The sequence below is a fragment of the Paramormyrops kingsleyae genome, chromosome 2 (assembly GCF_048594095.1).
Source record: "Paramormyrops kingsleyae isolate MSU_618 chromosome 2, PKINGS_0.4, whole genome shotgun sequence".
NCBI lineage: Eukaryota > Metazoa > Chordata > Actinopteri > Osteoglossiformes > Mormyridae > Paramormyrops > Paramormyrops kingsleyae.
The window spans coordinates 19,807,460-19,835,103 of NC_132798.1; the positions used below are offsets into that span (position 1 = coordinate 19,807,460).

Sequence of the window (27,644 nt, forward strand, 5' to 3'; positions counted from 1 at the left end):
GGCACTGATTCGGTATCATATGGCTGTGTAAAGACTCCCACTATTCCCTGACTGCCCAGATGTGGCGCTGATTCGGTATCATATGGCTGTGTAAAGACTCCCACTATTCCCTGACTGCCCAGATGTGGCGCTGATTCGGTATCATATGGCTGTGTAAAGACTCCCACTATTGGCTGACAGCTCAGATGTGGCGCTGATTCGGTATCATATGGCTGTGTAAAGACTCCCACTACTGCCTGACTGCCCAGATGTGGAGCTGATTCGGTATCATATGGCTGTGTAAAGACTCCCACTATTGCCTGACTGCCCAGATGTGGCGCTGATTCGGTATCATATGGCTGTGTAAAGACTCCCGCCATTGGCTGACTGCCCACATACGACACTGACCAGGTGTCAGGTGGCTTTGTAAAGACTCCCACTATTGGCTGACTGCCCAGATGTGGCGCTGATTCGGTATCATATGGCTGTGTAAAGACTCCCACTATTCCCTGACTGCCCAGATGTGGCGCTGATTCGGTATCAGATGGCTGTGTAAAGACTCTCACTATTGGCTCACTGCTCAGATGTGGCGCTGATTCGGTATCATATGGCTGTGCAAAGACTCCCGCCATTGGCTGACTGCCCACATACGACACTGACCAGGTGTCAGGTGGCTTTGTAAAGACTCCCGCCATTGGCTGACCGCCCACATACGACACTGACCAGGTGTCAGGTGGCTTTGTAAAGACTCCCACTATTGGCTGACTGCCCAGATGTGGCGCTGATTCGGTATCATATGGCTGTGTAAAGACTCCCACTACTGCCTGACTGCCCAGATGTGGAGCTGATTCGGTATCATATGGCTGTGTAAAGACTCCCACTATTGCCTGACTGCCCAGATGTGGCGCTGATTCGGTATCATATGGCTGTGTAAAGACTCCCACTACTGCCTGACTGCCCAGATGTGGAGCTGATTCGGTATCATATGGCTGTGTAAAGACTCCCACTATTGCCTGACTGCCCAGATGTGGCGCTGATTCGGTATCATATGGCTGTGTAAAGACTCCCACTATTCCCTGACTGCCCAGATGTGGCGCTGATTCGGTATCATATGGCTGTGTAAAGACTCCCACTATTGGCTGACAGCTCAGATGTGGCGCTGATTCGGTATCATATGGCTGTGTAAAGACTCCCACTACTGCCTGACTGCCCAGATGTGGCGCTGATTCGGTATCAGATGGCTGTGTAAAGACTCTCACTATTGGCTCACTGCTCAGATGTGGCGCTGATTCGGTATCATATGGCTGTGTAAAGACTCCCACTACTGCCTGACTGCCCAGATGTGGAGCTGATTCGGTATCATATGGCTGTGTAAAGACTCCCACTATTGCCTGACTGCCCAGATGTGGCGCTGATTCGGTATCATATGGCTGTGTAAAGACTCCCACTATTGCCTGACTGCCCAGATGTGGCGTGTAAAGACTCCCACTACTGCCTGACTGCCCAGATGTGGAGCTGATTCGGTATCATATGGCTGTGTAAAGACTCCCACTATTGCCTGACTGCCCAGATGTGGCGCTGATTCAGTATCAGATGGTTGTGTAAAGACTCCCACCATTGGCTGATCGCTCAGATACGGCACTGACCGGGTGTCAGGTGGCTGTGTAAAGACTCCCACCATTGGCTGACCGCCTAGATACGGCACTGACCGGGTGTCAGGTGGCTGTGTAAAGACTCCCACCATTGGCTGACCGCCTAGATATGGCGCTGATTCGGTATCGGATGGCTGTGTAAAGACTCCCGCCATTGGCTGACCACTCAGATACAGCACTGACCAGGTGTCAGGTGGCTTTGTAAAGACTCCCGCCATTGGCTGACCACTCAGATACAGCACTAATCATTTTCAGAATAACCTATGTGAATCTTCTTTGCACGGTTTAAAAATAACTCCACTATAAATATGTGCCCCTTATTTAATCAAAGGCTAATTTACTTCTGACAGAAAGTAAATTCCACTATTTTCTGTGAGGCTTTATGAAATTGCTATCATTTTTAATTAATTCTTAATTAAAATATATTACACCACAGCTTCTACCCATCTCTCTTGATATTCTAACATAATCAATCCAGAACCATTTACATATCATTAATTAAAAGCTTTCCCCTCTCATCCTTAAAATCATAACGAGGCCCTATTTCTCATTAACAAGCTTTATGGGAGAAAACAACAGTGCTGCAGAGAACGGTGGCGTTTCCGCATCTGAGACCCCGACCCGCCCAGCGTCTCCTTCACGCTGTACAGCAAGACACTCCCACGTGCCAGAAAGGGGGGCGGCACCCACTACGCCTCACCGGACAAGCTCCTCCCACTCCAGCCCTGTCTGCCAATTAGGTTCTCGGTTCCACTTCATGGCGAGTGAGTGACGGGCAGCATTCAGCCACGCTGATGGGGGAGGGGGAGGGTGGTGGTGGCGATTTTTACCTGGAGGCTCCTCTAATTACGGCGTATAATACCCTTTCTAATTACAGCACCTTCAGTAAATTGGCCAGTCGGCTGTTTAAAAGTCCCTCACATTCTGTGTGTAAAATGGAAACATGACTCGTTTCAAAATAAAGGCCCCCATAGACTGGAGCACAGCAACCTGAACATTCAAGGAGCTTGTTATTAGAGGGCGGTAGTAAGTGTCACCCGCGCTCAGCATCATCCCAGCCCCCCCTATGCAGAGGTGCTCAGTGTGCCCCCCTCTCTCACTGACTTAAATCAGAGTAACAATATGGAGTACTGCTGAGTATTGTTCCACCGAGTGGCAGGCGAATCTCGATATTTACCTCCCACCCGTCACAGACTACCCCTGTAGCAGGGCAATGAAGACCATAATACAAAATCTATGACATCATTTTATTACATCAGTCGCATGCAACCGCGGAGACCGCAGTGGCCAGTGAGGCCCAGCGGAGAGACGGCATCGTCCGGCCTCCACACACCGCGTGATGTTCTACTGTCACATGGGAGGTGACACCATATTTTTCAAATGATTTTTCACATTAGTGACACCCTCACGCTGCATCTGACACCCCCACGGCACAGCAGACACCCTAATGACACATCTGACACCCCCACTCCACACAGACAACCCCACAACACACTAAACACCCCCACGCAGCAGCAGATACCGTGATAATGAACAAAGCAGCACCAAACACCCCAACATTGCAGGAGACACCCCCACACCACATCAGACACCCCCACACCATATCAGACACCCCCACACCATATCAGACACCCCCACACTGCATCAGACACCCCCACACCACATCAGACACCCCCACACCATATCAGACACCCCCACACCGCATCAGACACCCCCACACCACATCAGACACCCCCACACCACATCAGACACCCCCACACCATATCAGACACCCCCACACCACATCAGACACCCCCACACCATATCAGACACCCCCACACCACATCAGACACCCCCACACCACATCAGACACCCCCACACCACATCAGACACCCCCACACCGCATCAGACACCCCCACGCCGCATCAGACACCCCCACGCCATATCAGACACCCCCACGCCGCATCAGACACCCCCACGCCGCATCAGACACCCCCACGCCATATCAGACACCCCCACGCCGCATCAGACACCCCCACGCCATATCAGACACCCCCACGCCACATCAGACACCCCCACACCACATCAGACACCCCCACACCATATCAGACACCCCCACACCACATCAGACACCCCCACGCCGCATCAGACACCCCCACGCCACATCAGACACCCCCACACCATATCAGACACCCCCACACCACATCAGACACCCCCACGCCACATCAGACACCCCCACGCCGCATCAGACACCCCCACGCCGCATCAGACACCCCCACGCCGCATCAGACACCCCCACTATGCCCCTTCCCTGACTGCTCTACAGACAGCAAGAAAACAAAACACGCACATGCACACAGCACACGCTTTCTACACAAGTCGCCCTTCTGCTACCCTGGCAACCGAAGGTCCTGACATGTTACAGCAGCATCCCGGCAATTAAAACACACGCACACGCGCACATGCACTCCCGGGAAACGTGTCACCCGGCCGCCAAGCTGCACATCCGCTAATTACTGCACAGCCAAGGCGGCGCTGGGCGCTTTTCCGTCGGCTTTACCTTCCCTACTGACACGATCCGGTCATGAACCAGCTATTTTCGTTAGGAGAACGCCGGGCTGCCACATAAACACAAACACACACACACACACACACACACACACACACACACACACTACATCAGACCGTCTTACATGTGTGTCTGATGTTAGTTCCATGGCCAAACTCCACCAGGCAGATTCCATGTAAAATGCAAATGCACACTGACGCATTCATGCTTGTGACACAGAAAGCTCCTTAATCTGAAGCTCCAAGCTCATTACTGAGTGAACAGACATGCTTCCCATAATTCTCCACGTCACTGTAACCACACATCCTGAATGCAGAACTTACACCCATTTTTTCCCTTAATGACAAATGTTTGACTGTGTATCCATCCATCCATCCATCCATCCATCCATCCACACATCCAGCACAGGGCACAAAGCAGGAAGGCATCCTTTCTGCAATTAATAAATCAACAAAAATTAACAATTTATATTATTGAGATACCAGAAGTTCAGGGAATACACTGGTTCCAAGAGAGTCTACTGCCTAACCTAAACCTTTTCAGTAACATAACTGTTTTTTATAAAATGTGATTTAATACGTAATGACCCTGAAAGAAAATAACATTAATGCAAAGTTTAATTACTCAGATTGGAGACATCAATGTCAAACTAGATTTTTAAGAATTCTCTTAGCTTTTTCATTGGTTAGACAGGGCTGTAAGCGTACACGTATTCCTCGGGTGTATAGATGTACAGGGCTGTAAGCGTACACGTATTCCTCGGGTGTATAGGTGTACAGGGCTGTAAGCGTACACGTATTCCTCGGGTGTATAGATGTACAGGACTGTAAGGGTACACGTATTCCTCAGGTGTAAAGGTGTACAGGGCTATAATGGTACACATTCCTCAGGTGTATAGGTGTACAGGGCTGTAAGGGTACACGTATTCCTCAGGTGTACAGTATAGGTGTACAGGGCTATAATGGTACACATATTCCTCAGGTGTATAGGTGTACAGGGCTGTAAGGGTACACGTATTCCTCGAGTGTATAGATGTACAGGACTGTAAGGGTATACGTATTCCTCAGGTGTATAGGTGTACAGGGCTGTAATGGTACTTGCATACTGTTATGTATACATGTAAATCAGGTCATATAGTGCTTGGTACACCATTTTCAGATCGGTATGCACAATGAAACAAATTATAAATATATTGACACAAGTGGAACCAAAATTTGTAAGTAGATGGTCAACAAAGAAAACATTAAGCTGATTGTGGCTGTGAGTTGGTTACGGATAATGTTGGTAACAGTCAGTCATAATAGGCGGTTTGGGGACATTTTGGTTTCCCAATAAAATACACAAGCACTGGAGAGAGCAAGTACAGGTAGCTGATCAGGGCAAGGCTGTCTGCCGGCTCTGCTGTACCGAAGCCAGATATGTCACTGGAAACACATGCAACATGCTCGCTGATTAGAGAAGACATCATCCGAAAGTGTGTATGACCAGAGCAAAGCAGAAACAGCCTCAGCAAGATGGTCTCCCCATGGTATTTAAGGTGCTTTTCTCAGGAAATTCAGACTGGGTTAAAAAATAACTATGGCTATTGGGGTGTTTATCGCTGCAGATGTGCGAACGTACTTTGTAGTACATGGGATTTAGTTCATTAGGATGATGCCATTTTTTATTGTTGATATTTTTACAATGTGCAAATTAGCATCTCTTAGGTCTTGTTAATCAACTGTTCCTAACTGTGTTTGGAGTTTTAATAAAAATTTCAAAACAAATTTTGTTTCCCTGCTGTACTGAAATTGCACTGAACCCTGAACCCTAACCAAAGTTTGAACCGAACTGTGAATGTTGTGTACCGTGACAATATCTAGTAATGTAGAGGCACGGCGTTAGCAAGTTAGCATGGAGCGTTGTAGGTCAAAGCATCACATGTTAGGCTGGTTGGTATCGTAAACACTAAAAACAAAAATGTACAGACACACGCACACACACACACACGCACACACACACACACAAACTATGCTGAGTATTGGCTTTTTACCAAACCCAAGGTCTGTGAGTGAACAGATACCCGTCCATATTAGGTTGTGAATACTGTGAATACTTCTTCGTTCTTGAGAAATGTATGCTGAGAGCGTTGCTGCAAATTTTTATTTTATTGGTGATAAAATTTCAAAAGGCCAAATAACATGATAGAAAATTAGGTACCACTTTCCAATAAGGCTCCATTTGGCCACTTATAAATGGTAGTAACTCTTTCATTTTTGTTACATCTTTTCATTGTCTATTAATGAAATGAATGATTATAAACCATTCATAAACCCTTTATAAAGGTAGTCATTGTAAAGTGGCACCCAATAAAGAAATAAGCTGAAAAAAGTTGAGAGAAAACAGCATTTTGAGCTACAAAAAAATCACAAATGTTAATTTTCCAATAAAAAAGAAAACAGAGATACCAAAAACAGAAATTTTCAGTATGTCTGCCAACTTTGCCTGCGGTTCTATAAACCTGAGGATTTATTTTGAATATCCACTGTGTTCCTTACCAGAGGTATATATTAATGTAATTTATGTATCCCTTTATCCCTGTCTGTGTGTATTTGGGTGCTAAACAACAGAGAGTGACAGTGAGACAGGGCAGCCGGGCATGTGCATGCTGAGGTAAAACCCCCAAGGTGCCATGGGCCACTGTGGGGTCAGCGGATGGGATCCACTTTTACAGCTTCGTAATTATAACACCGCCTTTTAAAGGGTACGCTGTAAAAATTAACAGCCTCCTCTGCTACTTATGAACACAAGGCGGTAAAGGAAAAAGGGGAAGAGGAGGAGAGGAGGTGTCTGTGTCTGTACCTATGGTAAAAAGGGGAACAGAAGGAGGACAGGGAAACAGGAAGAGGAGAAGAGGTGTCTGTGTCTTTACCTACGGTAAAAAGGGGAACAGAAGGAGGACAGGGAAACAGGAAGAGAAGAGGAGGTGTCTGTGTCTGTACCTACGGTAAAAAGGGGAAGAGAAGGAGGACAGGGAAACAGGAAGAGAAGAGGAGGTGTCTATGTCTGTACCTATGGTAAAAAGGGGAACAGAAGGAGGACAGGGAAACAGGAAGAGAAGAGGAGGTGTCTATGTCTGTACCTATGGTAAAAAGGGGAAGAGAAGGAGGACAGGGAAACAGGAAGAGAAGAGGAGGTGTCTATGTCTGTACCTATGGTAAAAAGGGGAAGAGAAGGAGGACAGGGAAACAGGAAGAGAAGAGGAGGTGTCTATGTCTGTACCTATGGTAAAAAGGGGAAGAGAAGGAGGACAGGGAAACAGGAATGGGAGAGGAGGTGTCTGTGTCTGTACCTACAGTAAAAAGGGGAAGAGAAGGAGGACAGGGAAACAGGAAGAAGAGAGGAGGAGGTGTCTGCGTGTCTATGTCTGTACCTACAATTAGGTGTGTATGTCTGTACCTACAGTGTTTGTGTTTGTACTTATGGTGAGGTGTGTGTATCTGCTGTGGTATATGGTGTCTGTATATGCAAACTTGTGTGCATATACACACTGGCCACTTTACTAGGTACACCTGTTCAACTGATCATTGAAGCAAATATCTAATCGGCCAATCACATGTCAGCAGCACAGTATATAAGATCATGCAGATACAGGTCAGGAGCTTCAGTTAATGTTCACATCACACACCAGAATGGGTAAGAAAGGTGATTTAAGTGACTTTGAATGTGGTGTGGTTATTAGTGCCAGATGGGCTGGTTTGAGTATTTCAGAAACTGCTGATCTACTGGGATTTTCATGCACAACCATCACTAAGGTTTACAGAGAATGGGCTGAAAAAGGAAAAACATCCAGTGAGCAGCGGTTCTCTGTGTGAAAATGCCTTCTTCATAGCAGAGGTCAGAAATGAATGGCCAGACTGGTTCAAGATGACAGAAAGGCAACAGTAACTCAAATAACCAATCATTACATCCAAGGTATGCAGAAGAGAATCTCTGAATGCACAACATGTTGAACCTTGAAACAGACGGGCTACAGCAGCAGAAGATCAAACTAGTGGCACCTCCTGTCAGCTAAGAACTGGAAACAGGCTACAACTGGACAATGGAACACTGGAAAAATGTTATCTGGCCAGATAAGTCTCAATTTCTACTGCGACATTCAGATGGTAGAGTCAGAATTTTGTGCAAACAACAGGAAAGCATGGATTCAACAATTTAGACTGGTGCTAGTGGTGCGATGGTGTGCGTGATATTTTCTTGTCACTCTTTGGGCCCCTTAGTGCCAGTCGAGTATTGTTTAAATGCCACAGCCTACCTGAGTATTGCTGCTGACCATGTCCATCCCTGTATGACCACAGCCTACCTGAGTATTGCTGCTGACCATGTCCATCCCTTTATGACCACAGTGCACCCAGCTTCTAATGACTACTTGACTGGTTTTTTGAACATGACCATGAGATCACTGCACTCAAATGGTCTCCACAGTCACCAGACCAGTCACTCAATCCAATAGAGCACCTGTGGGATGTGGTGGAACAGGAGAGTCACATCATGAAGGTGCAACTGACAGATCTGCAGCAGCTCTGTGATGCCATCGTGTCAACATGGACCAAAGTCTCTTACTGTAGGAATGTTTCAAGCACCTTGTTGAATCTATTCCACAAAGAATTAAGGCAGATCTGAAGGTAAAACTGGGTCAAACCCAGAACTAGCAAGATGTACCTAATAAAGTGGCCAATCAGAGCATATGTACATCTGTGAATGAATATCTATGGTGTGTCTGTGTGCTTTTTCATATGTGTATATGTGTCTGTCTATCTGTATATATCTATATACCAATGAATGTATGTATCATTATAAGTGTATGTGTTATATATGGTACCTACACAGTCTGTAGGTTCTGTGATTTTAGCATCTTTTCCCTGATTTACATGCATTTAAACAACAGCATTATATCTTCTTAGCATCGTGAAATCAATCAAAGATTAGGTAATAAAATACGATTTTTTTTCCTCGCTCGCCCAACCTTTGACAAATCACACGCAATCCGAAATCTCCATAAATCACGATTAAAGAGTAGTATATCTTCGCCATCGCATATATCTTCCCTGCCTTGACCCGCAGAGTGATGAGAGAAAGCCCAGGCTATCTCGTCAGATTAATTAATTCAAAATGTCGGCTGTTATTCAAACGTGCGGCCTGGCTTATTTGAATAGCACTTGACAGCGGTAGCTGAGGAAATCATTTCTGCTCGCTGGGGCTACACTGGGATTAGTTGTGATGGTTTATGAGAACGGTGCCCCACACCAGCATCTTCTCCTGACGAGTCTGCCTGGATGTCAGCGTCTCTCTCCCCCTCTCTCGCTAACAGTCCCTGGCTAATACCGCTTCCGATGGTACATTTCCATGCTCCTGCTCTGGTGCCGCCGAGTTCGTTCTTGGAAGGCAGGTCAGCAAAACCCGTCTTGCCAAGACCACAAGTACGATCTTTGTGTTGTTATTAAGTAACAGCCCACGGCTCTGAACATGCACAGTGGTCACTGATTAAACGGCAGGTCTCCCTCTCCTCAGGCCTGGAGCACAACCACAGTTTGACCGCGTGCGGTCAGACGGGCAGCTGGGGAAATGAGGCACCTGCAGTGAAGCTGAGGCTCGCTGGAGATCACGGCTCGCTTTGGCGGTGGCCCCCCCACCCACGAGTGTGTCTTCCCGGGAGCTGGGAGTGAGCATAGCGGGACCCACGTCCCTCCGGCTGAGTGCAGTCGCGGCAGCCGGCCCGCCCTGTGAACTCCACAGGCTGTGTGCGACGCGGCTTGGCGTGCAGATCTCCGACGGCCCCTCCAACAGAGGCTCCACTCCCCAGAAGCGCCTTTCGATGAGGGAGATGAAGCCGGCAGCCAAAAACAAATACGTATCAATCACGGTGACACAGTCGGCACTTATTTCAGGACCATGAGTGAGGAAAATATCCCATGTCAGCAAAACGGGGCCTGTCAGACCGGCTCGCTGCGTCTGTGCTGCGATATGCACAGACAAATGTCCTTTGCACATCTTTACTGGGGGCCTTGTGCCCCCCTCCCCAAATGCCTGGTTTAATTCCCAGTTACTTAGAACTGAAATATGGCCCAAGGTAAAGAGGACACTACAGAAAGGGGGCGGATGGGGGGGGGGGGGAAGCGATCCAGGATCGGGTGCAGCATTAAAAATTAACGCAGCCCCCCCAAGGGGGCGGGGCCTGGTATTCATGGCGTTCTGCGATTTTGCTCACCCAAAACTTTTAATCTTTGCGAGCAATTAAAAATGAAGGCGGTAGCAGAGGAAAGCCGGGTCTCCCCGCATGACCCTAGTGCCGGGCCGCTTGTTCCGGAAGCCGCCGTTGTTAGTTCCGTTATTAATTAAACGTAATCGTGACACTTTGATCTTGTTATTTTAGGATCTGATATGCAGGCTTAGTCCTGTGCAGGGGGAGACTTGAGGGTACAGGACACAGCATCAGTCCCTCAACAAATAATCGACAGATTTTAAATCTATATTTAATCCAGAAGAGCAGAGAGTGACACACGTGCGTCAGAGATCGAGCCGGGAACCCCCCTGGTGTCCCCCCCATACCCCCTGACCGAGGCCCTGCCCCCCTATGATCAACATAAGCAGTTACTCCATCACTGATACTATAGGAACCCTTGCTAATTGGAGAAGCCTCGCTGTACACCGACATCTCCACCCTGCTCCACCATCTCCTCCACCCTGCTCCACCATCTCCTCCACCCTGCTCCACCCTGCTCCACCATCTCCTCCACCCTGCTCCACCATCTCCTCCACCCTGCTCCAACATCTCCTCCACCCTGCTCCTCCATCTCCTCCACCCTGCTCCACCATCTCCTCCACCCTGCTCCTCCATCTCCTCCACCCTGCTCCACCATCTCCTCCATCTCCTCCATCCTGCTCCACCATCTCCTCCATCTCCTCCACCCTGCTCCACCATCTCCTCCATCTCCTCCATCCTGCTCCACCATCTCCTCCATCTCCTCCACCCTGCTCCACCATCTCCTCCACCCTGCTCCACCATCTCCTCCACCCTGCTCCTAGATGCCACACTAAGCTCAGAAGCAGACGTTTCACTTCTGATTGTTTCCCTTGGCAGAAGTGTCTTTATTTTTCTAACCTAGGATTGACCACTCTGTGTTGTAATTAGGATGGGGGGGGTTGCAGATAATTTGTAGGTCAGGTGTTTTTTCTATCCACTGATACAGGTTTGTCTAAAAAATATTATTAAAAACACACACCTCCCTCTGGAAGTCAGGTCCAAGGTGAATTCAGAGCGTGACCCCCCCCCCCACCACCACCACCACCACCACGCCCCCTTGACCCACCCCCTCAGAAATAAAATAAACAGAGAGAGGAAAACAGCTGTAATGTACTCTGCGTGACCTCCAGTTTCTAAAGAGACTGAAAACGAGCATTTTTCACTTTTCAGTCACCATCAAAGGAAAGGACAACCCCCCCCCCCCCCGCCCCCACCTCCCACCCGGTCATTAATCATGGCTTTCTCTGAACAAGCGAGTATTAATTTCTGTCATCCAAAACACGGCTCCTCATTGTCGCGGTGCTGCTCGTGCCCCATTCAGCGCCGGGCGATACCAGCTCCTCCAGACTGGTAAGAAGAGCCGAGAGGTGGGCTGTGGCTGGGAGAGGGGGTGACATAGCCCCCCCACCGCCTCCATCCCTGGGGTTCTGACACCAATTAAGCCATTTCACAGGAAGGGGGCCGCGAGCAGCACCAGGCGTGGTGCGACGTGACGGGAGATGGGGGACCTGGCCACTGACTTCCCTGCGCATTAGTCCTGGCGGAAAAGCGAACTCCGAGGATTTGGGGTGGAGAGAAGGAAAAAAGAAGGGAGCGAGAAGGAGAGAGAGAATGACAGACACCTCGGCGCAGTTATCTCCACCGAACGGCTAAATCGGGAGACAATACGAAACAGGAAGCAGAAGCGGTGGGGGTTAAATGCCACTCCCCCCCCCACGCACACATACGCGTTATCAGAAGGGGCTTGGACAGAGTGGGTGGTTGCTGGTTCGAATCCCGTGAATGCCCAGAGTGATCCTACTCCGTTGGGCCCTTGAGCAAGGCCCTTAACCTGCAGTTGCTCATTCCTGTATATGACGTTAATCTGCATCCAGCCCTATAAGGAGGTCCTCCAACTTACTGGGAATAACTTGGGGGTTGGTGGCAGGATTGACACTCCAGCCACTGGAAAACACTCACACTGGTCCATTCAGACTGGTGTGGTGCTGAGGTATCACCCGCCACATGGCTGCACTCAGGCTCTCATCCCTGAGGTGGTTGGTTTGCCGTGTGGTGGGTGTGGCAACGCGCTGTATTCAGCATGTGCTCCTGACCTCTCTACCTCTTGCACAGTAAAACCCTTCCGAGCTGCAGATGCTAATGAAAGAATGCTTGTTACCATGGCAATGGTGCTAAAAGCACCACAACAGCCCAAGAGTCCAGTGTATAACTGCCCTGTGAGGCCCTGCCATGCCCTGCTTCCCAAAATACTTCACAAGATCCAAAAGTGTCCCCTTGCCCTCTCACAGAGCTACCTGACAGATCATAGGGGGGTGGGGGGGGATGGATATATATATATATATATATGTGTGTGTATATATATATATATATATATATATATGGCAGGGGTGATAATTTGCACCAATCAGACCAAATAGCAGGGGGTCCAAAGGGTGTTAAATAAATAAAATTCCATAAATCAATGAACACCCCCCACCAATTTAATAAAACGACAGTGTGCAGTCAATTCTCAGTGACGGCTTTAGAGCTGCCTGTTGACGCGCTTTCGGACATTTACATCTGCTTTTAAGCTTTTATGAGCGGCGTGAGGCGGTGGCAGCACTGATGTGAGGCGGGTGGCGGCGTGAGGCATGTGGTGGCGTGAGGCAGTGGCGGCGTGAGGCAGTGGCAGCACTGATGTGAGGCGGGTGGCGGCGTGAGGCAGTGGCGGCGTGAGGCATGTGGTGGTAGTATGTGGAGGGCAGCGGTGGCATGAGGAGGGTGGCGCCGTGAGGCTTGTCGTGGCTGCCATCGCCGGGCGGGCCGGTCGGCCATCGTTATGAATTAAATATTAGGAATGTTAACGCAGCAGCCAATAAGAATTATTTGCCTTATTAAAGCAGCAGAAGACGCTGATTAAATTTTCATCGCACGGCAGTCTTTCTCCCGCTCCTGCTCTCAATTTATCATTCTAATGCATGAGGATCGCACTGGCGAGGACAGCGGGGGCGGGGGGCTCATTTCAGAAATGCAAATGGCAGGTGGGGGGGCCCATACCGGAACTCAGTATAGAGTCACTGCTGATGGAGGCCCCCATCGTGTACATCCAGCTTACAGCAGGGAGTTCAGTACCTCGAAATATAAAGCTGCCCTTATTATATACGACAGTGGAAATTACCTGAGATTAATCAATATGATTGATTAATTGATTAATCAATTAATTAATTTAGTAAGTCATAATAAACAACGCAGACACTGTCTGAGATTCTGCGTTGATACACAGGATATACATGCTGGATGTAACAGATTGTGATATTTTATCATTTATTTGATTATTTATGTTATTTTACATTTTAGACATAAGACAGCTGCAGCTATATTCTGCTCTCCACTCTGATTTGTAATCAAACCCCCCAGGAGTTTCCTTATATCACTTCTGAAGCTGCATTTAAAAGCTCACATTAACTTCTTCGTCTGTGTATGAATTTTGACAGACTTTGACTTCAGAGGTCGACCGCAAAGAAACAGCGGCAGTAACGAGCGGGCAGAAGGGCGGGTAAACGCGGGCAAACGCACAAGCAGGAGATACCAGCCTGACAAACGGAGAAAAAACATCACATCAAAATAAAGCACACAGAGCTCCCCCCCCCCCCCCCCCCAACGCTCACATGCAGCTTAATGAAATGGGGACATAAATAGCAGCCCTGTTAGCACTGCATTCTGGCCTTGTACCTTAGGGCCCCCCCACTGCAGCATTAAGACATTAACTGGCGCTGGCTGCTAATTAGCAAACACATAAACACACACATGCCCCCCCCCCCAAAGCTTGATTCTCCCATCGTTTTTTTTTGTAAACTGTCCGCAAGTGGCTGAAGGAGACCCCTTAACAGCCTGTAAAACCCTACAAAATGACCCCGTCGATCCCCCCCAGCCCCCTCCAGGAGGACATGCTCCTGATGGAATCCTCAGCTCCCCGTTAAAAAAGCCAGGCCTCACCACACCACTCCCCCCTCTCTGTGGGACAGACGTCACATCGGCACGATTCCCGCCTGAGACACACAGCGTCACACGTTAAAAATACTCGAACGCTTTATGGTACGTGTTTGTCACGCCGCACACTAAAAGTCACTCCACAAGACCCCAAACATCCGGTGAAAAGTTCGACGGCTTTGATCGATCCGTATCTCGACGATCTGGCGCGAGCACTGCGCTGGAGGGGGGGTAGATTCCATACTTATATTCCCGGTGACAAAATTATTGATGAGGACGAATCGCAAATAGCACTTATTTCATATATACGCACGTCGAGGGGAAAACCGTCAAATATTAAAACATCGGCAGCAGCAGGGACATTTACTTTTTTAAAATGAAAATTTAATGTTTCAATACCCGCTGCAATTTGGTTACGCCGGGAAGAACGGCTGACACGTGGTGTCAGATTCATCAGCGGCATTCTCCGGAGCCGAAGAGGCAGCACAGCACTCTGGGAATACATCGGAACAGAAGGCACGCTAACAGACGCGGGGGCGCCTGCCCCCACCTCCCACCCCAAAGGCTTCCGCTCCCCCGCAGAGACCCGCGTAGCAGGTGGCAGACATGGGTAATGCTACGACCTTTGACCCCTGGAAAAGAAGCCCAAGCTCTGCTTAGATCACATGGGAAATAAGTCAGTAAGTGGGAGGGGAATAAATAAATAAATAAATAAATATATATATATATATATATATTAAAAATGCTATGGGATGTCCCCCCACCCCCCAAGTGTCGTCCCTGAGTTTAATGACTTCAACTCAAAGTAATTAACTTCACAAAAAAAAAAATTACAAAGCTGCTACTATTGACCAGAAAAAAATCAAGGTTTACAAGGACACTGGATTGCTGGGCTGTAATGAGATCACAGCAATAAAAGCCTGTTATTTATTTATGTGCTAACGTCTATTGAGCGAGGAATACGGCAGGGCTGGGGGGGGGGGAGCTGAGCACAGCCAGCCAGGATGCACCCTGGACTGATTGGCAAGTGACTGCTCAGGAGATAGAGCTTATCTTACCGCCGCTGAACACGGACGTCATGTGCGCAGGAGGAGAGAGACCCTCAGCGGGCTTCCCGCCGGAGCTGGCTCTGCGTGGCGCGGCGCCATCCGCGGGCCGTGCTGAGATAGCTAAATAGCTACCGCATACAACAGAATACAGCCCAAAATAAAGCCGGGGGCAGAAGGATATCAGTCTGTGGATTCAGCTTGTCACCATTAACAGCATACTCGCGTGTGTTTGGAAAACGCTTTTTTTATTTTTATTTTAACGGCATCGCTACCCGAAAGGCACGAGTCCCTGAAAAGACCGTTGTCTCGGCACCCTCTCTTTCCAAAGCTCACGCTAACGCGCACTTCCAGGCTCGCTGCTCTCCTTTCCAGCCGCGCGGTGGGGCTTTATTTTAAGTGCTGGCGATCGAGGGGGCAACCAGACCACCCCCCTCCCCCCACACGCTCCTGACCTGTGATCTTAGTGTCGATGATATTTTCACGTCCGTCTTGGAAAACGCCAGAAGGAGCAGTCTGGTGCCTCCTAAGAGGGTCACCCCTCCCAGGTCGGTGTCCCTCCCCAGACATAAAAAAGCACCATCCCAAGTTTGCGTTAAAAATAAAAAAGGCTGAAAAAGGCTGAAGACAGTAATTGAATGAAATATGGGGTTATGCTGACCACAGTGGGGTGCACACCTGTGTGTGTGTGTGTGTGTATGCTTGTGTGGGTATGTTTGTTTGTGCATATGTGTGAGGGAGACAGGGGGCGGGGGGGGTCACATTTATTAAATGACATTAAGAAATAAAAGACTGTCACTTATGCGGTGTCACGCTGTCGCATGTGGAGGGGGGCAGGGAGATTCGAATGACAGCCATATTTTGGCTTTGTACGTTACGGCAGAGCCAATGGGAGGGGTCAGCCATAGGGGTGGGGGGGACTGGACCAGACGATGCTCAGAAATGCTAATGTATAAACAGCAATAATCATAATCATAACCGTAATCATGATCGCTGTAATAAAGACACAGAGACAGGCCCCATCTTCTACCTCGCACCCGAGCTTGAGAGAACCCCCCCACCCATCCAACCGCCCCCTTCCCCCCCGTCTCCTGCTTCCGCGTCCTGCCTGCCAGGGGCCGCACACGACTGTTTTACCCCCTCTGTCATGCCTAATTAACAACTCAGATGTACAATTTGGAAATTCCACAATTAACCTGCTAAAATATTGTTGGAGGATGCTAATTGTTATGCCAGTTGCCATAAAGGTTCATTTGCATAACTTATGTGCGAAAAACAATTACGGGCTGTGCGTTTCACACGGGGGCCCGTGGATGGGGGCGGAGGGGGCAGTGCAGCGCGGTTCCGTTTGCATGTCGTTCATTCACGTTTCTAACGTGGCATTGCCAGGGGAGGGGCGTGGCCAGGCAGCAGGAAGCGGCAACAAAGGCCCCCACACATGTGAGGGGACAAGATTACACACTGGCTTTCTCTCCTCTCCCTGTGCCGCCTTTTCGCCTGCCACAGTCGTGGCCCCCTCCCTTTCATCCGCTCCATTCCACTGTCCCCCCCCCCCCCCCAACCAGAGCTCGAAGAAAAGAAGGCGATCTCGGTGCTCCGCAGATAACTGCCCTGTCTCGGCAGTCCAGTGGCCCCCGCCCCCACCCCGCGGCCGAGGGCCCCGCACCGGCCCCCGCCATTCAGCCAGCCGGGACCCCAGCTGCGGGAGATCCATTCTGCCCGCTGCTATCTTGTCAGTGCAGCCGCATCACTGGGGGACACTCCAACAAAACAGCAGCCAAAGTCAATTGTTTTGCCGCTGAATGGGCTTCTGTTCGGCGGCATACATTTACGGGGCCTCTTGGAGAGGCGCGATGCGGGCCTGAAACGCCAGCCCCCGCGGCCTGCGCGAGCAGTCGCTTCACACTGCTGCGTCTGCGGCACTCGCAGCGCGGCCTCTTCTTCAAACTGCAGCAAAAATGCACTAAAACACATTTATTTCCCTACATATTTTTTAGCATCCGAGTTACATTTAGCGGCAATGAATTTCGGAACTAAAATGGGAATTTTTATCGCGGCCGCGGTCTTACGGAAATGGGAGGGGGCGACAATCATAATAACACAGCGACTTAATCAAATTAACATCAAGACAGATTTAGTTGCTTCATTAACTCTCTGTCAAGCCGGCCTGAAATGAAACGCTCCCCCAAGGTTTAAGAAATGCTTACCTCCTCAATGCAGCCCTCGATTTGTTCAAGGTAATGCTTTCAGTCAGCCTAGCATGTGGTTAATTACAGCCGTACCCGCAAATTAATTCAGCCACCGAGCCGGGCTACGCAGACAGACACACAGACCGCCGCCACGCAGACCACCGCCACGCAGCCGGACACAGGGACATGGGCGCCGTGGTCAGTCCCCATCGCCGACCCGGTGCCGTTTGCTCACTTGTTTATGTCCTTGCTGCTCGTTTGGTTGTTTCATACGCTGCTGGTTTCCTGCATACCAAGAGGTCGGGAGAGCGAGCTGGTGCAGATCATATGTGCGGACCGGCGCTGCGGCGAGCTGGTGGGGTGGGGGGGTAGTGAGGGCCACTGCGGCCGGCGGTTACACCCATAAGAGCTCCCTATAATCTCCTCCTATTGATTATAGCTCACTTGGGAGGGCATCTCTGGCTGAAGAGGCTCTCTCTGCTCGGTCATATGAGGCGACCCTCCACCTCCCTGCCAGGCCTGTCTCAGGGAGGCCACCACGCAGGGCACAGGATGGGGAGATGGGCTGCACGGTGCAGGGGGGGGGGCAAGGTGGAGGAGACAGAAAAAGAAGCACGAAGCTGGAGAAACGGCGGCTCTGAGCAGCAGGACTGATTAGCCCTGACATGTAGGAGATCCTCAGCTCAGCTCCGGACAAGGGAGGGAAAAGGAGGGAAAAGGAGGGACCCCCCCCCCTCCTCCACGCCGCAGAGCAGGTTTCTCCTTATCTCCTCAACAAACAACTTAAATGCCTTGTGTTGTTTGGGGAAACTGCACTCATTCAGAGACTTGGAGGGTCTTTCGCTACCGACAGAGACGAAGGCTCCGTTTGTGTGTGTGTGTGTGTGTGTGTGGGGGGGGGGGGGGGGGTAAATATTCACACCTCGGCTCTCATTTAATTTTTCACCAGCTTAAACTTCTATGCAGATTGGCAGTGACGAGGAGGAGACGGCCGGGCGTTTAAACGTACATGACGGGGGGTGGGGGGGGGGGGGGGGTCGCCGTGTCATAAAGCATGGGATGGCTGCGGATGCCAAGACAAAGGGGATGCTGGGAAAACAGGAGCGGTTGCCTGGCTTCCCAGCGGAGACGTCGTGCAAGAGATGCGGAGAAAACCCAAAAAACACCAGATATTTAAGATGGAAATGGGGGGGTAGCGGTTTCTTCATCATACCTTGCAATCAATTCATTTAAATGCAAAACCAAGAGAAAAGTGTGGGGGGTGGGGGTGGGGGGGGGCAAACCCTTCCTGCTAAAAACACTCAATTTACTGACAGGCAAATGACTGCATGCTGCCACTTAATCTCATTTCTCGCATAATGCCCCCTAATTAGCATATCAAAGTGAATTAATACTTCTAGGGCATTAGTGCTGGGAAAGTCTGCTCAGGGCTTACAATGGCAGTTAGAACATTGCCAAGAATTCCTCCAGAACACCAGAAACCGCTTTGCAATGCAAAACGCTTCCATCTATTTACTTGCCTTGTGCCCCTCCATCCAACCCCCCCCCCTCCGCCCCAACTTCCTTGCCACACAACACGGGCTACTGTTCCAGGCAGAAAAAAATGCTTTAGTAAACTCACGATACATACAGATGGACACACACACACACACACACGTGTGTGGGCACAGCGCACCCGCCTGCCCCCCCAGCAGGTACGACTGGCTCCCTTCTACCATGCACATTTCAGCGTAATCCCATTGTTTAAACGCCATGAGGGAGCTTTCGAGGAAGGCGGCTGGATATTCCGTCTCCTTCCCGTCCTCACGGCGCGGATCGCGGCCAGACGCCCGTGGAGCAGGTTAACGCGTCCGGTGAAGTGCCACGTTGAATACGCTCCTCATCCGGGCGGCATCTTAACACAGCTGAGTGGCTCCGACCCGCCTGCCGCCTCAGTGCACATGAAAAGGCCTGGGGCTGGGGGGGGCACCTCGAGGGCCGCGGGGCCAGCGTGGCGGCGGGGAGCCATGAAAAGCCTGCGCTGGGCCTCAACAAGGCCCGGTCAGGAGGGCCGCGGGGCCAGCTGAGCGTCTTCAATGGCTGGGAGAAGGGAGGCAGGGCCCCCAAACCACAGGTTACCCCCCCTCCCACTGTAAAACGCCCCCCTATTTCCACACAGACAGGATCATGACATGACAATTATTCTGTCAGAAACCACAGCACAGTGATACTCCGCGTGGCCTTAAGCAGCACAAAGCCTTTCCCTTCTTGTTTTTGCCTTCTTCATCTTTTCGAATCCCGCGAAACACTCGCAAGTCCGAAAAGCCACTCCGTCCTACACTCTACAAACCAAATCGCCACTCCGGTCACTGTTTTCACGGTAACCAAGCAAATACTTCTCCTTGATTTTACTCCTTTTATTTTTGCAGCCGATCCCTGCTTACAATGAAGGAGAATGACAATTAGAGTTTAATTTTTTCAAGATTCTTTGCTCTGTCTGGATTATCCATAAAAAACACGTCACACAGGTGCCGTCGGCCAGCGTACACAGCCACCTTCCAGCCTGTCCCATCGTTTCTGTTCCTCTTTTTTATTTACACTTTGATTCACTGAAATTTATGGCCACACATTAAGTGTCTTTCCATCCATGAGGTAAAAACCAATTCAGTCACACCCAAATTTTAATTCTCATAAATGATAAATGGGTTAACGTGCACATTTGTAACTAAAAGGTTGACCTTGGGGTCCTGCTTAAGTTTTCCAAAAACTCACTCAGATTTGGCTTGAGTGAACCAAGAGATACCAAATGTAACATCAGGAGGACAGTGACTCATCCACATGACACCACCACTAGCATTGCAACAAGAACAACAACATTAATAATAATAATAATAATAATAATATCATAAGATCACCATCTTTCCACTTCGTTGATGCTAAATAAGAACCACAGAAAACGTTTGCCAGTCGTCTTAAGAGTGGTATGTCAAAATTTGAAATTGATGTGTTTTTCTGTAGCACAAGCAGACCGAAAAACCTGTACGGGTAAGTTATTTTTTTGTTGTTGCTTTTCGTTTTGTAAAATCTATTAATATTGAAAAGGGCCATTCGTGTTCTGAAAGGTGTACATAGAAACATACATGGAAAAATTACGCACAAAAAATAACATACGCTCTATGAGCTTTATCAAAATGGGACGCTTATCAGACAGATAAGACAAACCGACTGAGAAAACAAACACGGCGCCATTCTCAAAGCCCAGATCTACTACATAAATAAAGAGGGTAAACACACTTTGTCAGTCAGATATAGCCAAATATATATATATATATATCAAACGTGGACTAGCTACTGGCAAAGCAAGAACGGAATGATACAGAAAAAACGGAAAATAATTAATTTTAAGGTTTTTCCCCCGATGTGAATAACGGAAGGAAAAAGTACCTTTGTAGAAAAAAAAAATAAACCTTCAAACAAACAGCTTCAAAGGGATTACCAAAGATTACAACAACTCAGCTGGTAAACAAGCTCATTTAAATAATTAGCATACTTAGGGAATCCATTCTTTATGCATATTTAATTAGAACTTTAATGCAATACAGAATATAAAATACATTAAGCGCGGCGCGGACTAGGGGCACCGCGCGCTCCCTGGGTTTCATCCGGAGATGAAAGCGCCCGTCGGCGGTCCCGCGCTCCGGCTGCGCCGCGCGCTCCGCCACTTTAGCCGCGACGGTCGCTCTCGCATCCCAGGAAATCTGTGTCTCAAGTTACTATTCCTCTGTGCAATTTTATTTTTTAATATTTCGCCTTCATGAAAAATAATCAGCTGTTTAAATAAAATAATCGCAGTACTGAGGACGCGACCTACTGTGATGTATAAATAAATACATTTAACAGCGGAACAACAAACTATTTGCCTGCTAATAAAAAATTGAGAAACATCATTTAATAATATAATGTTGTGACAGATGAATTAATAAGAAATCGCGGAATTATTTTTTAATAACCAGTAGCTTTGATAAATGTATCGCTAATTGTGTATTTTTTACAGAAATAACTCCATAACTCCAACCACAAGCAACACGTCTCTATGCGCATGAAGTCGCGCTGATGCACGCACTTTTTTTTACATAATCACATGCAAGTGCTTCGGCAACTCCAGCATTGTTTTAATAATTATTTTTTCATGTTATGTCTTCAGCCTGGGTGCTGGAGGTCGTCTGCTCGGTTGGCTCCGCGAAGCATTCCGTTGCCCACCCCCCGTCACCCCGGGGCTCCGTCGTTTACCGGTCGTTCCCCCCGGCTTTCTCCTATTCCCTCTTCCTCTTCTCCCTCCCTCCTCGGCCCGGCAGACATAAAGAATACCTCAAGCAGCCGAAGCAGTCAAGCGGTCCATCCGCTCCCCCCGCGGACACCTCCCGCAGCCGAGAAGTTCATTAAGTTTTATGAGCTTCCCCAAGTCACTTCTGCTTACAAGCCTCACAAAGGCCGCAAATCTAGCAAAGCATCATGTACGCTATTAGCGAGCGGCAGTAAATGAATGTCATTTAGGGGAGGCTGTTTGTTTTGGCCATTCGTCCTTTTTTGATCTACCTCTGTGGTCATTTTACTTTTTTCTTTTTGACAGGTGCCGGCATGATTTCCCTGCACGCGCCTCTGTACCACTCCAGGACAGGACCTCCACTTGCATGCGACACACGGGTGCTACACAACCGATCGCCAAGCACAATACATTGATCCTCATCGTTATTGATAGTCTTGACCTTTTCCGATGACCCCCCAGGGAAAAAATACCCTTCGGGCAAAGGACAACCAAACGAGACAAGAAAAGTACCATTCTGAAACAAGAAACTAACTAAAGATATGCAGGACAGGCGCACAGTTCAAATACCTTCAAGCGTAAATGAGTAATTTATTAACATTCCGTTAAATTTAGTCGGCTAACTATTAATGTTGTCATAATAATAAAAACTGCATACTATGACCGAGGGTTTCGCAAATGTATATATGAAAGGCAACTTAGGCCTACTGAACAGACTATTACACGGGTATCTTAAGTGAAACGTAATCTTCCAGGTAACAAGTTTGTAAATTTTCAGGAATTATTTAAGAAAAAATATACTCATAGTCAACTAAAACGACTTCATTTTAATTTATATGTAATACTTTTTAGGCATTTACCATCCCTAGTTACACGACAAACGATTTGGGTGTATGAACCTTTAAAATGACAAATTAGAGAGATTTCGGTTCTTTCATATGGATTCCCACAAACGCTTAATTCTTCGATAGCCAGCAATTAAAATCGCTGAAGAATAACAAGGCCATAAAAAACAAAATTATTTTGCATTCAACATTACATCACATGGTATTATTTTTGGAATGCAAACTATTGATCCTAATCAACACGCAGACTTATTTTGTTTGTAATAAAAACAAACACGTACTTATCCCATGAATTGTACATTTCCTTAAAATATTGCTCACGCATGATACGTTGTCATTATCTCGTGGTGCACTCTTACAAACTTCTGCTAAAATGTTTAATGCCTCTTTTAACAGTTACCACACAAGGTATTAAAGCCACTTTTCACTATAGCCTACCCTTTGCAACGTCACATATAAAATATCATCACGCATTGTGGTATTTCTGGCACACGTTCGTGCCATCGAGATGCACCGGGTGCACAGCTTTTGCATAAATCGGCTTCTATTTTTAACATATTTGTTACATCAAATGCCAGAATAAACCCGCACTAAATATACAAACGCATTGCGACACTTTCTAACATTGTGGTCTTAAAGAGTAAATATTATAAACAGCACTATAACTATATGGTGAATAGAGTAGGTAACAAAATTTGGGGTTTTGGAGTATTATGCCGTCACGAGTATGTCATAATTGCTTTCTCGGAACACATTTCAGACGTGGGGTCTGCACTATATTATTTCAGCTTGATATTAATATGTATGCATAACGTTTTCTCGTGTGATACGTCTATGGGCATGCTGATAGGTGAGCCCACCAAAGGCCTAAGGAAAGACAAACCGCAGTCCGCGGAAACGCACTGACATACATTTAGTATATGGCGACGCGCAAAGGAATTGATGTTGCCGTGCGCGGTCACGGCGCTCCGTGCACTGATGTGTCACGTCGCGTGCCCAGGTTATCAGTGACCGACAAAGGTGCGACGCCAAAAGCCGCACGTGGCACGCGTGCCAACAGGCTGCATGAAATTAATTTTAGGGCGCCGTACGACAAAGCGCTTCAACTTCCGTTCAGCACACTTTTCCTATTTCTCTGGCTCCCGAGCTGAAATTAGTCTTTGGGTCATTTAATTTGCTTACACTTAAATGGCATCACGTTATTTGGCAAATATTTGAGCTTAAGTTTATGGAAAGTACAGACGCAAAGAATGACAGTATGTGCCAAATGCAATTTACAGGTAAGAACAACATGAAAAACCCAAGTACAAATAACATATTAAATTACCCCTCGTATATGCTTAAATATATAAGCCACATTTTGTTTAACTATTTTCCCTTAAATCTATTACAGGGGATACGCGTAGTGCACCTACGTATAATTATAATGAGTAATGCCTCCGTGTTAAGGTTTACCTATAAACTCACAGTAGTACCTCGCGGTGTAAGAAACAGCGAGATCGCTTCACTGTACGCGGGTAGGCGCAGGTCGGCCGCCTCTCCACGCCAAATCATTTGACATCGGCCAACATATCTTGGAATAGGACGCGGCCACCCGCGATTCCGCAGCAAAATCAAAGCGCTGGCCGAACAGACGAGGGCTCTTTCTTAAGCCTATTTTTGGTCGCAGAAAACAAGCGTGTATCTTCCGTCTGCAGTTTCTGAAAGCGAAGCGAGTGGGAAATCTCACTGTGTTGTGTTTGTAATTGCTCATCTGACCAAGAGGGTGTAAGGGACAAAAAGAGCAAAGATGGCGGTGTACAAGCACTCCGTGGCACGGCGCTGCTGCCTCCGCGTAAACCAGCCGGTACTTATCGGGATCCCCGGCACACGGCGCGTCGCTCTTACCTGTTTTCTCTTTAATCTCGCAGAGCACACTGAAGAGAGCCGGTTTCATCCTGTGGCAGTTCAGTCCATGTTTCCTGTTCCAGTACAAGAACAAAAAATATTAATTTAAGTCCATTATATCGCAATTCAGATAATGCATTATTTCTCTGCACTCCAAGAGTATTTGTGTTTTTTGCCTGCGCTTCGCTCATAATATAAGCTATTCACGCACGTGTGCACAATTACACCGTGGCATGATCAGTGGTAAGCCATTTAAAAAAAAACTTACAGAACAAATAAATATGTACTATCGACCTAGAAGAATATAAAAAAATACATTGCACACAAGTAGCGTTTTATTATTTACTACTACTACTACTACTACTACTACTACTACTACTATTATTAGGCCTATTATTATTATTATCCACTTAATTTCATTGTATGATAAAGGTAATGCAAAGCTTAAACAGGTCTACAGGACGCACGGGCATTAATTTACACAAAGTAACAAAGTTCTGGCTGTTTAGAACTTTTCTTTTATGCATCAATATGGAATGTGACATTTCAGCTTATATATATGTATATATATATATATATATATATATATATATATATATATATATATATATATATATATATAGACACACACACACGTGTATGTAGCCTATATATATATATAGCCAGTATATAACCTATTTTGTTGAATTAAATGTGACAATGGACACGAGGTGGGTAACACATATTACTCTGATACAGTAATTCGACGAATTCAGTACCATGTGACATTGTGTGTATGTATAATATATTATTTAAAATAATTCCAGACATCTGGGTAACAACTATAAATATGAAGTACGACCAATTTTCTATTATAATTCTCACACGGGGACACTACTCATATAAAACGGTATAATATACAAGCAAATAGTAAAATAAACGTATTTGGCAGCAACAATTATAACTGTGTATAATGTTAAAAAAGAAACCAACTTTGCTTGCGCCTCATCCAGACTTTGGTCAGTTATGGTCATTATTTGATGCAGAATGTCCCCGATATCTTGTTTTCTTCCGTCCCCATCGGCCCCTTCGTGTCCGTGCGGAGGCGGCAATGCCATGCCGCCTTGGACCGAATGGCCAGCCAAACTGACACCGCCGAGCGCTTGCATTATCCGGGCTTGCTCGTCCATAGTCTGCCGCAACACAATCAATGCGCTTCGCGGGAGCCTCGCTAAGAGAACAGGAGCTTGAAAAAAATCACATACAAAGGCAGTGATTGTATGTGCACAGCGAATGAAGCAAAAAGAAATTCAAATATTAAACAATTTCGCTAAATCATAAAAAGGTATAAACTGAGTTACTGTATGCGATCGTATAAAAATGCGTGTCCCAGTGAGCACTTTTTCTTCTTTCAATATTTTCTTCCTCCTCGATTTGAAGTATACAATATATTTGCAATATTTTTTGCTCGTAATTGCAGAACCAATATTTATAATTTTATATATGACAGCTAGATGACAGCCACTGACCCTCGGATCCTGTTCGAATCTTCTTGGCAATTTGTCTTTTATTCTTTGACGTGATGTGTTGGGTATGACTGCTGAAGCTCCTTGCAGATTTCTTTGATATATTTGTATTCTTCTTGCGATTATGTCTCCCGGCGAAATTCTTCTTGTAAACTTGTTCAAATCCCAATTTAAATCAGCAGGAAACAAACCATCCAAGGCTAAGTGGGAAACAATTAATGAAACAAAAAAAAAATAATAAATAAAACCAAGCAAATTAAAATATATAAGCCATGTGCAGCGCACGGACACTTGCAAAATATAGCATATCGCCGATGTCCAGAATTAATGGGAAAAAAATTAATGTCTAATACGTGCAGCAATAATAATGACGGCGATAGCAATAAAAATAAAATATTTCTTTAAAAAGTTTTAGCGGATTAGTGGTAAAAAATATAAAAAAGAATAGAGACAAATTAATTACACGCTGTAAAGCAATGCGCAAAAATATCTGCCGGCTGAAATTTATGAGCGCGAGTCTCTGACTGCGCGTGCTTTATGTTGTTTGATGGCAGCGGCGGTGAGCGATTGACAATGTGCCAATGCCACTCACTCAGTACTCAGTGCAGACGTGTCAGAACAGGAGCAGGCAAAAAAAAGAAAAAAAAACAAAAAAAAAAACACGCGAAATCCGAAATAAAAATGCACGCTCCGCCCATCAGAGGAGGGGTCTATGGCCCTGTCACTTCTTCTCGCCGCAAACACCGTAAACAAAAACACCGAAGTAACACTTGATGATAACTGTGGCGATAATGGAAACGAGCACGAATAATGCGATGGGCGACCGGAGTCCCACTTTTCTTTCGCTTCACTTGAGCGTGCAGCGAAATGCCATCGCGATCACGGCCCTAGCAAGCACTTGCCATTAAACCGACAAAAGAAAGTGCATACCCGGAGTTTTATATTGTTTGGTAAAAAACTGATAATGAATTGCACGGGTTCTTCGCTTTTCAAGACCATGGTACGGTCGGCTCTACCTAGCCTTGCGCACAAGGTAAGTAAGCAGAGGCCATGTTTATAATATTGCGAGTGAACCTTCTCTCGCCAATCAGCACTTAATCTTTGCGCGACTGACGGGCCGCATCACCTATCGGTGAGGAGAATTTGACTCCTAAGCCCGCCCAGAGGACCCACGGCCTTCAAAATGGTTGTGCAGACGGCCAGTAACTTCTGATTGGCCGTTGCTAGGGGTGACATCGACTGCACAAGCAGGCGGCGCTGCTCCGCTCTTCTCTACAGTTGCTATGGCAGCAGACAAGTCGATGAGCTGGATGTAAGAATACAGAAGCTTCGTTTTTAAGCATCCCAAAAAACACCGTGTTCGTACTGGACTGCAAACGTGTGTGAAAGCGCTCCTTAATCATATTCGCTCAATCAAGTAATTAACTCAGAACAATTG

General features: G+C 47.3%; 1 protein-coding gene across 10 annotated transcripts in view; it reads right to left on the reverse strand.

The window, feature by feature from the left end:
• Positions 1–27,253, reverse strand: part of pbx3b (pre-B-cell leukemia homeobox 3b) — an 85,084-nt gene extending 57,831 nt beyond the window's left edge. For 8 of the 10 annotated variants that reach the window (XM_023840807.2, XM_023840801.2, XM_023840804.2 and 5 more), the window contains exons 1-2: positions 25,674–27,253; positions 24,702–24,775 (exon numbers count right to left, since the gene is read on the reverse strand). In XM_023840807.2, the coding sequence (XP_023696575.1) occupies positions 24,702–24,775; positions 25,674–25,870 (271 nt within the window). In that variant the 5' untranslated portion in view covers positions 25,871–27,253. The remainder of the gene's footprint in view (positions 1–24,701; positions 24,776–25,673) is intronic. The other 2 variants (XM_072707647.1, XM_072707657.1) reach the window with 2 other exon arrangements.
• Between the last annotated feature and the right edge of the window lie 391 nt (positions 27,254–27,644).